This window comes from Crocodylus siamensis, chromosome 11, assembly GCF_052110815.1.
Source record: "Crocodylus siamensis isolate JL-2025a chromosome 11, ASM5211081v1, whole genome shotgun sequence".
In the NCBI taxonomy this organism is placed as follows: Eukaryota; Metazoa; Chordata; order Crocodylia; family Crocodylidae; genus Crocodylus; species Crocodylus siamensis.
Window position 1 is genome coordinate 24090280 of NC_143405.1, and position 14098 is coordinate 24104377.

At 51.0% G+C, this 14098-nt stretch overlaps 1 protein-coding gene across 1 annotated transcript; it reads left to right on the forward strand.

The window, feature by feature from the left end:
* Positions 1 to 5171: 5171 nt before the first annotated feature.
* TMEM115 (transmembrane protein 115) lies at positions 5172 to 13738 on the forward strand. Its single transcript, XM_090021768.1, has 2 exons — positions 5172 to 6419; positions 11993 to 13738. The coding sequence occupies exons 1-2, from the start codon at positions 5566 to 5568 to the stop codon at positions 12204 to 12206; spliced, it is 1068 nt and encodes a 355-aa protein (XP_089877894.1). The 5' UTR covers positions 5172 to 5565; the 3' UTR covers positions 12207 to 13738.
* Positions 13739 to 14098: the final 360 nt, after the last annotated feature.

Sequence of the window (14098 nt, forward strand, 5' to 3'; positions counted from 1 at the left end):
TATGGCAGCTACAGAAAAAAGGAAGTTCTGTGTTGGGTGAGGGGACTTGGCTAGGAGATGGGAATGCTGCAGTAATCATCTTTCCCTGCTCACAGAGTGCAAAGTCCTGATAGCACAGATTAGTTCCCTTACTTTGTGCATACGCAGCTCCTAACGTGACAGGGCACTAATTTCAACTGAGGCCTCCAGCTGCTGCTGGAATAAAAATAACTGTGATTTTTAAAATTGCTTTGTCATGTTTCAGAAATGAGCTTATTTAGAGTCATCCTGAGAGGGCTTTGAACTGTAGCTGCTGGAATGTCTCCTCTTGGTAAGAGGAAAGGGAGTGTTTCCACCAGCAAGATAAAATCCTGCTGCAGATAAGATCATTTCATCAAGGAGGGATACACATCCTCAACGAGTAGCACTGGGTCAGAGGAGGGGCACACTGAAGTGCTCTGGGTTGGAATACAAGGCAGTTGAGGGGAAAGAGACTTAACGGTGGGGGTCTACAACAGACCTCCCAACCAGGGGGAAGAGCTAGACTGGAATTCTTAAGTCCACTCACGGAGGTAGTTAGGTCAAAGGACGTGGTCATGGGCGACCCGAACTTTCCAGACATCTGCTGGGAAGAGCAGTCAGCCAGGTCTGACCGCTCACGTTGGTTCCTAGCCAAAATGTAGGATCTCCATCTAACCCAAGAGGTGCACAGCCCCACCAGGGGAGACACCTTGTTGCACCTGGTCCTGGCCATGGCCAATGACCTGGTGAAGGGGCTGAGGATGGGCGACAGCGATCATCACCTGCTGGAATTCACCATCCAGCGCAAGGTGGCAAAGGCCTGCAGCAAGGCAGCAGCCCTAGATTTCAGGAGGGCAGATTTCAATGAGGTAAGAAGAATAGTCAGGGAGGCACTGAAGTCCCGGAGGGGAGAGGAGTTGGGGTCCAAGAGTGGTCGTTCCTTAAGGAGATGATCCTCCAAGCCCAAAGGGAGGTAATCCCAATGCAGATCAAAGGGGGCAAGAGGGTGCAAAAGCCCCCATGGCTCACCAACAGCACACAGGAATGCCTCCCTTTTAGCCAGGAGATGCACACCCAATGAAAAGGAGGGGCCATCACCAGGGAGGACTATACTGTGGTTGCTCGGGAATGTCAGACGGCAGTCAGGAAGGCCAAGGTGGAGATGGGACTAGGACTAGCAACCCGAATCCAGGACAAGAAGTCCTTTTTTAAATACAAAAGGGGCAAAAAGAAGGTACCAGGTAATGTGGGGGTCCTACAAGACACACTAGGAAATCTGGTCATCACACCAAACGACAAAGCTAACCTATTTAACAATTTCTTTGCCTCCATTTCCCTGAGGAGGGACCGGGTCACCCCCTCAACCAGGACTTCCATAGGCCCCAGGGGAGACGCACCTAGGCCAAGGGTCAGTGAGGATCTAGTCAGGGAACTTCCGGAGGGACTGGATGTATTTAAATCAGCTGGTCCGGATGATCTCCACCCCAGAGTGCTGAGGGAATTAGCTGAGGTCATTGCGGGACCCCTGGCACGGCTTTATGAGCACTCGTGGTGCTCTGGTGTGGTGCCAGAGGACTGGAAGAGGGCCAATGTTGTTTCCATCTTCAAAAAGGGTAGGAAGGAGGACCTGGGGAACTATAGGCCAGTTAGTCTTACCTCGATCCTGGGTAAGCTTTTGGAAAGAATTATTCTGGCACATGTCCACGAGGGGCCAGCAGGGGAGCTTATGTTTAGGGGCAACCAACATGGGTTCATTAGAGGCAGGTCCTGTCAGACCAACCTGGTGGCCTTTTATGACCAGGTCACCAAATCCTTAGATGCAGGGGTAGCAGTGGACAGTCTTCTTGGACTTTCAGAAGGCCTCTGACACTGTCTCTCACCCCATGCTCATTAAAAAACTATGGGACTGTGGTGTTGACACCTACACAGTCAAATGGGTCGTCAACTGGCTGGAGGGCCGCACCCAGAAAGTGATGGTGGACGGGTCCTATTTGACCTGGAGGGACGTGGGCAGTGGGTTTCTGCAGGGCTCAGTCCTCGGGCCCGCACTGTTCAACATCTTCATCAGTGACTTGGACAAGGGGGTAAAAAGCACCCTGTTCAAATTTGCAGATGACACTAAGATGTGGGGGGGAGTGGGCATGCTAGATGGGAGGAATAGGCTGCAATCGGACCTAGACAGGTCTCAGGGGTGGGCGGATGAGAACAGGATGGGTTTCAACACTGACAAGTGCAAGGTGATGCACCTGGGGAGGAAGAACCAGCAGCAGACCTACAGGCTGGGGAACTCCTTTCTCGTCAGTGCAGAGGCAGAAAAGGATCTTGGAGTCATTATTGATGCCAAGATGAACATGGGCTGACAGTCTGGGGATGCAGTCAGGAAGGCCAACCACACCTTGCCATGCATCCACAGATGCATCTCAAGCAGGTCCAAGGAGGTGATCGTCCCCGCCTATGCAACACTGGTCAGGCCACAGCTGGAGTACTGCGTCCAGTTCTGGGTGCTGCAGTTCAGAAGGGATGTGGACAACATGGAGAGGGTCCAGAGGAGGGCTACTCCTATGATCAGGGGGCAGCAGGGCAGGCCTATGAGGAGAGGCTACAGGACCTGAACCTGTTCAGCCTCCACAAGAGAAGGCTGAGGGGGGATCTAGTGGGCTGTTACAAACTAATCAGGGGGACCAGCAGGCATTGGGGGAGTCCCTGTTCCCCCGAGCACCGCCAGGAGTGACCAGGAATAACGGTCACAAGCTGGCAGAGGGGAGATTTAGGCTAGACATCAGGAAGTGCTACTTTACAGTCAGGGCGGCTAGGATCTGGAACCAACTTCCAAGCGAAGCGGTGCTGGCTCCTACCCTGGGGGTCTTTACGAGGAAGCTGGATAACACCTTGCTGGGGCCGTTTGACCCCAATACTCTTTCCTGCCATGGCAGGGGGTTGGACTTGATCTGCTCAGGTCCCTTCCGGCCCTACTAATTATGAAACTATTTGTAGTTTTCTCACATATCTGCAGATTTGGATAGATACCAGTCTCCCCCTACTTGGTAGCATAGCTGTGGGAGTGTGATGGGGTACAAACCCTAGGAGCTAATGTAGGAGGACACAAATGGTAGTGGCTGTGTTGCTGACAACTGCTGGCAACCTGGTTACAGCTGCTGCCCTGTATGCCACAGCTGCACAGATGGCAGAACTGTGCAGTTATGTCTCTGCCCTTAGGACTCACTTTGACCCATGAAAACTGTGAACCGGGGACTCGCTAGACTGTGTCCATGAGCATGTGGGAGGTGCTGCCTTTCTCACTAGTCTGGGTGGACTCTCGTCCCACAATGGTTTGATGTCAGCATCACTCTGTTGGAAGTATACATCACTGATGGAGATGCATTGGGTCAGGAGTCATCAAGGAAACTTGGCTCTTCAGGCTGAGGGATGCAAACCTTCATCCTGTTAACATCTCTCTGAAATATGTGGGACACATCCAGGCTGGACTCTGGGGGAGGGAATGGGGCCAGCTGTAAATGTTGTCTTGGACCAGGTCAGCAAAGAACCCTTTTTTCACAAGGTCCTTTTTCCAGCTGTGGCTGCCTACTTGACAGTGATGTTACCTAGAAGCATTAACAGCCAGCCAGGAAAGGCTTTTCCTTAACATAGAAAGGAACCAAAATGAAGAAACCTGAGAAAAAGAGTTTATGGGGTTTTTGGCAGCTTGTCAGATATTTCCCCAGCCAGGCATCTACAAGGGTTTCCCAGCCTAGAAATCCACTATAACCTCAAAAAGAAGAACCCAACTGAAGTGACCAGTGATGACAAGTGAGTCATTAGGAGAGCAACACCCTAGTAAATAACCTGACCTTGAGGCTTTGGGGAGATAGCTCATGCATGTCTTTGCTTTACTGTGTTGTTTGTTACCTTTTTATTCCAACACCACCAGCTTTTTTGTGCATTCTGATTTTCACCAGCCCTGACTGGACCTGCTGAGGCAGCTGACTATAGTATCTGGGGATAAACCTTTAGCCCCAGCCCCTGGAGTCAAGTCTTTGTGCTAGAACTGTTTTCTTGTAAGAAAAATAGTCCATTTCCAGCCCTTGTGTTGCAGAGCAAACCTGAAAAATGACTCTCAGAGGCTCAAAACCCAGAAGACAAGTTAACTCCCTAGCAGGCTGGCTTTAAAATCTGGCAGTGTTGAGACTCTTGAGTCATAGTTTTCCTAATGCAGAGGGCTGGCAATGGAAACATCTGCTTCCACAGGTGTTTTTGCCACCCACATTTTAACCAATGAGCTGATGGGCACAGCGGCACCACATCCCCGGGGCTCCTGGGCACAAACATTTCTGGTTTGCCGACAGCTTGAGAACAATAGCGGGGAGCGACCAGGGCCAGACACAGGCATGGGTGAACCAGGCGGCTGCCTGGGGCCCGGGGAAAGAAAGGGGGCTGGAAAATGGTAATTTTTTTATTACCATTACCTCTGGTGACAGTAAAAGTTCACCCCAAGTCCAGGTGTGGTGCTGGGAGCAAGCCCAGAGCAGCTTCCCTGCTGTGCTCCCAGGCCTGGCACAGGGGGGCCAGCTGGGCTCAAGACTGTTCGGCCCCTGCCCCCTTGCCCTGAGCACAAGCGTTGATGTGTGGGGAGGAAGATGGTGGTGGCTGCCATTCACAACGCCTGCCTCGGCCTCTGTCTTTCCTGTCATACCTCGCTCATGCTCCTTTGCCGGTGCTGTTACGCCTAGCTCTGATGCCGGCGGGCAGGGACACTTGGCGCCGCTCCGGACCAGCCCCTCGCGCTTCGGTACTCTAAGCACAAAGCCAAAGCAACGGCAAGGGCCGCGCCTCATCCAAGGCCTTGAGCTGCGCGGGGGGGGGCTCAGCGGCTCAGTGCTGATTGGTGGGATTGTGGGGGGCCTCCGCTGCGATTGAAGAGAATGTTAGGACCTCCGGTTGTGATTGGGGGGTTCTTGGGGTGCCCTTTGCTGTGGTTGGTGGCACAGGCAGTGCCTCTTCGGCGATTGGCGAGAAGTTTGCACGGTCCTTGCGGCTCTCGGCCGAGCGGCCTCCGCCCACGCTTCGCACCAGGCCTGAGGTACGCACGGCTACCCGCGCCGCGGGGTAGTCTCGCCGGGGAGAGGCGCTCCCCTGGGGCGTGGCTGCCCCTCAGCTGGGAGCTCGGAGCAGGTCCGGCCTCGTTCTGCGGCTCCCACCCTACGCCAGAGTGCCACCCCCCCCCCCCGCCACCACACTACAGCTCCCACAAGCCCTTTCGCGGCCCTCAGGAGGCAGCTCCGCCCCGCGGCCTGGCGGGACCCGTAGTTCTGCGGCGCTGGGGGCCGCCGGCGCCGGTTGCGGCGCGGACTCTATTTCCCGGCGTGCTCCGGGCGGGCCCGCGCACGCGCGCTGCGGCTGTTTGTCCGCGTTCGGCCGAGCCGCGTCTCAGCGGCCGGGCCCGAGGCGGCGGCGGCTCCTCCGGCCTTTGCGGGCGGATGGGGGCGCGCGGGGCAGGGGCAGGCGCAGGGGGCCGCGCGGCGGGGACGCCTGTTGGGCCCTGACCCGCGGGCGGGCGGGCGCGGCGCCATGAAGCGGTACCTGCCGGTGGCGCGGCAGCACTGCGTGGCGGCGCTGGGCGGCACGAGCGTGGCGGTGAAGGCGCTCTGCGGGGCCGTGCTGCTGCTCTACGCGCTGTCCTTCGCGGCCGACACGGCCTCCGCGCTCGGCGTGACGCCCGGCTACCTCTTCCCGCCCAACTGCTGGGTGTGGACGCTGGCGACGCACGGGCTGGTGGAGCGGCACGCGTGGGGCGTGGGCCTGAGCCTGGCCACGCTGGCGGCGGCGGGGCGGCTGCTGGAGCCTCTGTGGGGGGCCCTGGAGTTGCTTGTCTTCTTCACTGTGGTCAGCGTGTCGGTGGGGGTGCTGGGGGCCTTCGCCTACCTGCTCACCTACGTGGCGTCCTTCAACCTGGCCTACCTGTTCACCGTGCGCCTCCACGGCACAGCCGGCTTCCTTGGCGGCGTCCTGGTGGCCCTCAAGCAGACCATGGGGGACAGCACGGTGCTGAAGGTGCCGCAGGTGCGCATGAAGGCTGTGCCCATGCTCCTGCTCCTGGTGCTGGCTGTGCTGCGGTTGACCACCCTGATTGAGGGTGCCGTGCTGGCCTCCTATGGCTTTGGCGTCCTTTCCAGCTGGGTCTACCTGCGCTTCTACCAGCGGCACAGTCGGGGCCGTGGGGACATGTCGGACCACTTTGCCTTCGCTACGTTCTTTCCTGAGATCCTGCAGCCCGTGGTCGGCCTCGTGGCCAACTTGGTGCATGGTGTCTTGGTGAAGGTGAAAGTCTGCCGCAAGACAGTGAAGCGTTACGATGTTGGTGCTCCCTCGTCCATCACCATCAGCTTGCCTGGAACAGACCCCCAGGATGCTGAGAGGAGAAGGTATAGGATTGCTCCAAGCTTACCTTATCTGATCGGGCACCATGAGCCCGGGATACCTGCAGAAGGGAACGAAGGAGCTCTGGTAGCACAATCAAACTTTGTGGTTCCAAGTAGCCTCAAGTAGTTGTAGATATTATAAAAAGGGTTCCTTTTAGAAGAGAGTATTTAACAATACATTTGTCCTTTACTTACCATTCTCCGCCAAGGTCTGAGGCTAGGGCTCTGTCTAATGCTGAGGGATTCCTTTATGTTGTAGGATGTCTTAGGCTTTTCCTTATGAGGCTCAAGTGAAGATAAGTGGTGGGAATGCTGCTGTGATACAGCTGAATTTTAAGCATTGTGTCTTCAGGCTCTTATGAGAGCAGATCTGTCAAATATGAGTATTCCCACCACTGCTACTCCTAGGGTAAGTGGTGCAACTAGTGCAGAGAAAAATGATGCCACTGAAGAGAGCAGGCCTTCTGGCATCAAACCAGAATGGGTCCCACAAGCAGGAAAACCCACTACAGTGCCCAGATGGGTCATTGTGCTCATGGTTTGAAGAATTTGAAGGAAGCAGTTGAGGCTTAATTCTAAAACCATTTATTTCTTCCTAATATTTAACTTAGGTTCATGTGTACTTTAATAATTTAGCCCCCATGAACCTGCACATTCAACTGTCATGTCAGTGCCAGTGTATTCCCCTTGAAATTAATGGGAGAATTGTAAGCGTGTTCCTAAGTCTCTGCAGGCTGTAATTTGCCCCAGTGCCTGCCCACTCTCGCGCGCGTGCTCTCGCTCTCGCACTCTCTTTCTCTCTCTCTCTCGCTCTCTCTTTCGCTGATGAGATTAGCTGAGTCAGTTTCATGTTGTTAGTCACTCTTATTTTATGGCTCTCTTGCATTAGCACAAGTAGCTGTTTAGGTTGGTAAAACAGCATTTAAAACAAGATCTTAAATGCTCTTATTTTTTCCAGGGGGTTTGTACCCTCTTTTTCTAAACTTTTAAAGTCAATGCTGTCTGATGTACAATTTGTTTTGATTTAACAAATTTCCAGAGAGAGACCAGGCAATTTGCATTTATTGTCTGCCTTGTGTAAACATTTCCATGTATTCAGGTTAGCCCTGTTTGGGGTAATTGCAGCTGACAAAAGCTTCTGATAGACTGAGCCAGACAGCAGTAATCTGAGCAGCTGCAGGGCTTTTTGCCTGTTGGTGATTTCTCACAGGCTCTGTGTTCAGGGGAGATTTGATTTAATAAGTCTCAAGTCACAGCTTAGAACATTCAATGTGAAACAGAGCTGAAGACCACTGAAAAGAATGGTCAGCTTATTACCTTGGATTTGCTCTTGATGATTCAGGATGTGGAGGAGGGAACAGTAATATGTGCGTTTCTGGACCCAGTTGCACCCCGTACCTTCCACTGTAGTCAGCTGAAAGTGCTTATAGAATCAGGCCTTTGGACTGGCCACACCTCTCCACCCGGTTGTTCATCTGGGTAGTCTCTGACTTTTCCAGAAAGCAACAATCAGTGTATGTTTCTTGGTGCAGTGGAACAGTCATATCAGAATTGGAGGTAGAAGGACTGGGGGAGAGGGTTTTATCCTTTCTGTCCAAGGTAAAGCCTGTAATCAGACTTCAGAATGAAACAGTCACCCTCTGCAGGGAACCCCGCCCACCAGTCTGCCTGGCATCTTGTTTGTAGATTCAGTGTTGGGATTGATTACACAAGTAAGGCAGAAAGCTGCCTCTGTTGTTTCAGCAACCCCTCTGAGGCAGGTCAGACGGGAGTCGTCTTAGCTCCTTTTGGAAGGTGGTCTCACAGGCCAGAAGGGATTAAAGTAGAGGAAAACTGAGAGAGAGAGCTGAAATAAGACAACAGGTCCAGGAGGAGTAGAGGGTTAGTGTGGGAAAGCAAATAACTAGCATTATTCACTGGGAGCTTAGCTGGCTGCTCTGTGCACTCGGCTGTGGAAACTATTGGACTCCTCTTATTTACAGCTGTTGGGACAGGTGTCCTAAGCATCCTACCTGAGCCAAAGTGTGCACCTTAGTGCAGCTGTCTTTTGGGGGAGTTAGGGGCTTGTTTACCCTGCATATGGAGAAATGAGGGAAGCCTTTGCTGGTGTGTCTGAAGAAAGGAGTGGTATTGGCTCAGTTGCAACAGCAAAAGTTTAAAATAAGAACCATATGTGCATGTTTTCCAATGAGCTGGAGCTGAGATTTTTTTCAGGGCTGAAATCTGCTGAAGAGGAAAGCTCTTCAGCATCCATGCCTGTCTGTGAAAGACCCTGTTCACACGATCTTGTCCCATCCTAGAGCTGGGTATCATGCTGGATTTGTCTGGAGGGGCTGACACTTAACTACTGAAAGGCTTGCAGTGAAAGCAGTGTATGGGAGGATATAGAATCAATTGTGACTCTAACAGAATACAAACATGGCAGGACATTCTGCTACCTGGAGCAGGCGGGCATTGTGTGTTTCCCTTCTCCTGTGTTGTGCTTTGCACTGAGTGCTTTACCTAGTTTCTTTCATATGGGTACTGGTCTCTCAAGTCTTCCTCCCTGGTGACACATCAGTAGCTTAAATTGCACTGTGCACACAACTTGTGGGGGAGGGGTGTCCAAGTACAGCATCATGGAACTAATTTCAATTGAGCCTTGGTCTTGCCATATAACTGGAGTGTACAGGACATGGCATATGGCTGAGAGCCTAGACAAAATGCAAAGAAGCAAATAGAATGATGTAAACTTCCTGTGTAGAATGGCAACCATTTGTCCTGAGTATCTGATAGATTTGCACAATGAAGCAAAGAATGATGTATAACATTTTGCAAGCTGCACAGAATTTTCTTCCAATCCAGGCCCTGAGTACCTGGATCAGGTTTAAAATGACTGTCATTTGAGTGACTGGGATAAGGATGGAATAGGCATTAATGACCCACTCTGCAGATTAAAAAAAGTCTTCTCTTTAAAGGTAATAAAGGGCATCTGATCCTCTACATGTTTTGTGGTAGCAACAGTTGATCTGACATTTTTCAGTAGAGGTGCAACACCTGATCTGCCTTGTTGAGGGGGTTAGTTAGGCTGACCATAAGGAAATTTGGGACATCTGGAGTGCTGCCCTTTTCCACCTGCCCAGCTCTCGCAAGTCACAGGCACTGCTGCAGGCAGAGGTGAGGGTGGGAGGCAGCGGTGCCTGCTCCACCTCCCTGCCCAACTGCCTCCACACTGCTGTTTCTGGGACACTCGCTTTAATTCCCAGCAGCCAGCTAGGACTGGCCTCTGAAATCCAGGACTGTCCAGGCTAGACCAGGATGTATAGAGTCCATCCTAGTGTTAGTTATCCTGTGGTAAAAAGCAAACTCCATGCTAGATCTTTGCTTAATGGAAGAGCATTCTCTTCCTTCAGCAGAACCAGAGCTGAAGTCCGGTGTGTGTCATCTGTGTCCCGCCCGCCCCTCCCCCCCCCCCATTGACTTTGAGAACAAATGTGCTTGTTTAGATGAATAAAATAAAAATGTTCTAGATGCCATTGCCAGCATTTGAAGTAAATGTCACTGACCTGGCTTCCCCAGTAGTAGGAACGCTTAAATTGCCTTTGAGACTTGGGGGAAGGAGTGGGACTGAAACTACTCTAGAGGCGCATTTCTGCATTTAACAGACCTGTATTGTAGCTTGGATAGGGTTAATATCACTTTGCAGGGATTGGTGAGAGCTCAGTTTGAAGGAGAATTGAGGAGGAGTTCTTCAGACTTCACAGTAGTTATTTTTAAATGTTCATGGGTCAGGATCCTTGGATATCAAAACTTTCTTGGGAGTGCCTCTGCCTTCATTTTCTTTTGGATTTTGCCTTGCACCATCCACCCCTTCCTACACATACCTGCTCTCATTTTTCTACTTTTTCCCCCTTCACTGCAGTCTTGCTCCTTTTCTTTTGTTTTTGCTGGTAGTTATCCTATTGATGATCTCTACTACTCCCCTTCTCCTTTCTGTTTTACTCAGTCTAAATGAGTTACTGTCATGTCCCACTGCTAAGCAATGAATACATTATCTCGCTAGCACTCCCAATTTCTTCTGGTCAAAGAACACAAGGGGCCACACCTTTTCCTGAGTGTGTGCAGTCACTGGCTCTGAATGCCATTTCCTTGACCTGTTAGGCTTCCCCATCTCCTTTGACTTCTTCCCTTATTTCACTTCTCCCTCTCTCTTGGGATCAAGCCACTGTCCTTCCTACCAAAATTCCTGTTTGCAGCAGGAGTGAAACTGACAGCAAGGATCCTGGGCATACTCTGCAGCTATACTTGCTGCCATGCTAGGGGAGAAGTGGTGGTGTGCACAGGAGCAGTCCAGATGAGGTTCTCCCAAGAAGAGGTGACACTGAGCATTGGGTAACACTGGAGGAATGGTGGATGCACACAGTCCTGTACCAAATATAATCTGGCATTGCCTGCTTGAGAATCTTTCTGCAGGGATTCCCTTTTGAGGGGCTGGTGAGTGGAGATTAACTTCAGGGATAATGCTGACACTGGAAGGATAAGTTAAGCATTAACCAGTGCTCATGGGTGAGTTATTGTCTTTTCTGGTGCTCCACCAGCACCACAATTCAAATGTGACAAGCAAAAGAGGAGGGAAAGCAGTCATTTTCTGTTGAGCTGCAGCCTTCTGATATTCTCTGGCAGGTTCCCTTGAAAGCAGACCTTGTTGGGTGGGCTGCAGAGGAAATGACTGACTCCTGATATCATGGGGTTGTCCTAATAGGTTTCTTAGGAGCCAGTCTGAACCTCCAGTGCAAAGCTGGCTGTTCTGACAGGTCTGGGCCCTTAGGTATGAGATCAAGGTTCACTGTAGCTTGTAGAATGAGAAATTCATCTGTCCTGGATGCACTGGTCTAAACTGGATTGCTGTATCAAAATTCACATAAAAGGCATTGCTGCCTGGAATAGTTGTTAGTGCTCCCACTACTGCCCATGGTGTCTCCTGGGCAAAAGCAGCCAAGTGAAAATAACATAAAATCCTCCTGTTCATGCTAGCAATAGGCTATATACTGAAGGTGAAGAGGCACAGCTTCAGCTCCCTAATAGGAGTGATTAACCATAGGAAGACACTTATTAGTGGAGGGGTAAAGTGGTAAGCACTTCACAGAAACCTGAAATTGCTGGGAGAGGGGTCTGAGCTGAGAGGAGTGGAGAGCTGCCTGATGTTTGTTGGGATGCCTGAGCTGGCAGGGGGTGAAAGCACTGTGGAGCTGATGTTCTTAGGTCTGGCAGATGCAGCAGGCAAGGACCAGTATCTGTTCCTCAGCTGGGATTGTAGCTGTGATGAGTGGGGAAGAGATTGCTCGAACACAAGCTGAAATAGAAAAGGTAGAGGAAAAAGGAGAGAACACAAGGGCAGGAGGAATCTTAGCCAGTGATCATCTTGGGAGTTCCTGCCATGTAGTTGGCTAATTGGGCTGGAGAGTTAGCTTACCCAAGCATGAGGAGAGATCCCTGCAATACCCAGGAAATGGCAAGCACACTGCAACAATGTACTCTTCTTGTCCAAGTGCAGGGAGGTTAAGCCTGTGTTAACCTTGCATGTTTTTGTCTTGCAGACAACTGGCCCTGAAAGCGTTGAATGAGCGGTTGAAACGTGTGGAAGACCAATCAGTGTGGCCCAGCATGGAGGATGATGAAGAGGAGGGTGCCAAGGAGGACATCCCACTGCTTCCCGAGAAGGAGAGCGGCCGAGATGCCAGCATTGCAGGGAAAGGAGCCAGCCAGGAGTCTAGTCTCATCACCTTTGAGGATGCCCCTCCTCAGCTGTGACCTGCAAACACCCCCCCCCACACACACACACTTTCTTCTCCCATCTCTGTGTGTCGGAGAGCTGCTACCAATCCCTTGTGTCTCTTCACAGCACTGTCTGCTCCCCAGGGCCCTTGTCTGCAGGGAGCAGGGGACTTCTCCAGTTGACTGAGAGGGTGGGGGGGCTACCTCAGTTTAGTACCTAATAGCCACGCTTGGTCAATACCAGTTTTCTGGACTCTTGGTGGTAATCATGGCTACCACTGACCTTGTGGAAAGGATCTCTCTGCTGATGGGGCTCTGGTTCATGTTCTCTTCAGTAGTAGTGTGAGGCACTAAAAGTGTCCAGACACTAAAAGCTGGAGATGGATCTCTGTGAGGGCAGATCTCCCTACATCTCCTCAGCACGGGGTATGGACTGATTCTTCCAGAAGGGCCTTGTGCTGGTTGCTTATGCCAGCGGCTGCTACTGTGGCTAACAATGTGTATGCTTCAGTGTCCAGGTCTCACCAGCAGCACACCATCTGGGTGTGCAGCATTGGACTGACCCTTTCCCCACGTGCTAAGTGGATCTGTTCGTGTATGCTAGACCACTAAATAAACCTTTCAGCACCTGAGAGAGCAAATTCAGCAAATGACACAACACTTTCTCTCTTAGTTTGTGATGGTGGTTGTTCAAAAGACCCTGCAACCTCCATTTCCCCTTTTTAAAGTTAATTGTGTTACTTATCTAAAGAGCAGGAAGCTTTTTATCCCCTTTGTTATATTTAACTTTCTCCCACCTGCCCCATGGGCCTGGCAGGAACATGCCAGGATAAATTCCAGAATTAGTAATTGCCAGAATTCCTGGAGAGAGAAGAATTTTTTTTAGGGACAAAGTTATTGCTTGTGCTGCTCACTCTTGGAGGGGCCTTGCTTGAGTTACTGACTCAAAAGCCTGGGGATCTGGAGCAATCTGCTTCTGGCTTTGAGTCTAGCACATGGAAAAAAAAATCAACCCCAGACTTTCCTTGGGGATCTAGAGGAGGGAGTCTATTTTATTTGTGTTGTTGCTACTTCAGGTTTTCTTCAGTTCTCTTTGCAGTGATTCAGATGATAACACAGCCCCTGACCTGGAGGGGCAGCTCCTTTCACTGCTGCTTGGATGAATTGTCTCTATGTTGATTCTTTATTTTAGAAGCTGGAATTTATTTTATTGTGAGCTCTTGACAATTCCTCTGACACCTGTTTTGTTTTGGGTTTTTTTATATGCTTTGCTTAGGCTCTTGGCATCCTCCCCTCCTTTTTCCCTTCCTCTGTATTGATGGGATTTTCTTTTGGAGGGAGGGGCAAGGTGGGGGACAGGTGTATTATCTGGAAATTCTTTTCTTGAGAACCAGCCCCCCAAAAGGCTGTGCCACTCCCAGGCCCTAGACTTCCCTGGGAGATGGTTACCAGACTGGGAAGCGCGTTTGATGGTGTCAGGATTATTTTTATAAAGGACCACACAAGAAGGTTTTGTCAACCAGGAAATACACAGAAATTTTAGTATTAATAAACAATTCTTTCAAAGAGTGCCTCTCACTTTTAGTTTGTAAATCCATCCTGTAAGTCCTGTCAAGGGAATCTGTTTCCACTGTTTCTCCATCACTCTACACTGCTTCCTTCCTCACCATTTAGTTCACAGCTACATCTGGATTTAGCCCCATGAGTGTCAGAGGCCTTTATGCTTCCTAGGGCACCAGTGATCCTTTTGTTTGTTCTGTGTAACTAGTTTCAGTATGGTTTCTAGCTAAAGAACAGAAGTGCAGGGCTGGCCTTTTTGAGATCAGAGCTGGAAGCCAGGGCTGCTACAAACATGGCCAGGGGCTGTCAGTGGTGGGCTGTGAGAGCACAAGAGTCTGGTGCTAGGCTTTCATCTCTAGAGATAAGAG

Bases quoted from the DNA above. Each gene is read 5' to 3' on its own strand.
- TMEM115 (XM_090021768.1), top strand. From the start codon at position 5,566: ATGAAGCGGTACCTGCCGGTGGCGCGGCAGCACTGCGTGGCGGCGCTG. The intron at 6,420-11,992 runs GTATAGGATTGC...TTTGTCTTGCAG, and splicing joins CAGGATGCTGAGAGGAGAAG to ACAACTGGCCCTGAAAGCGT.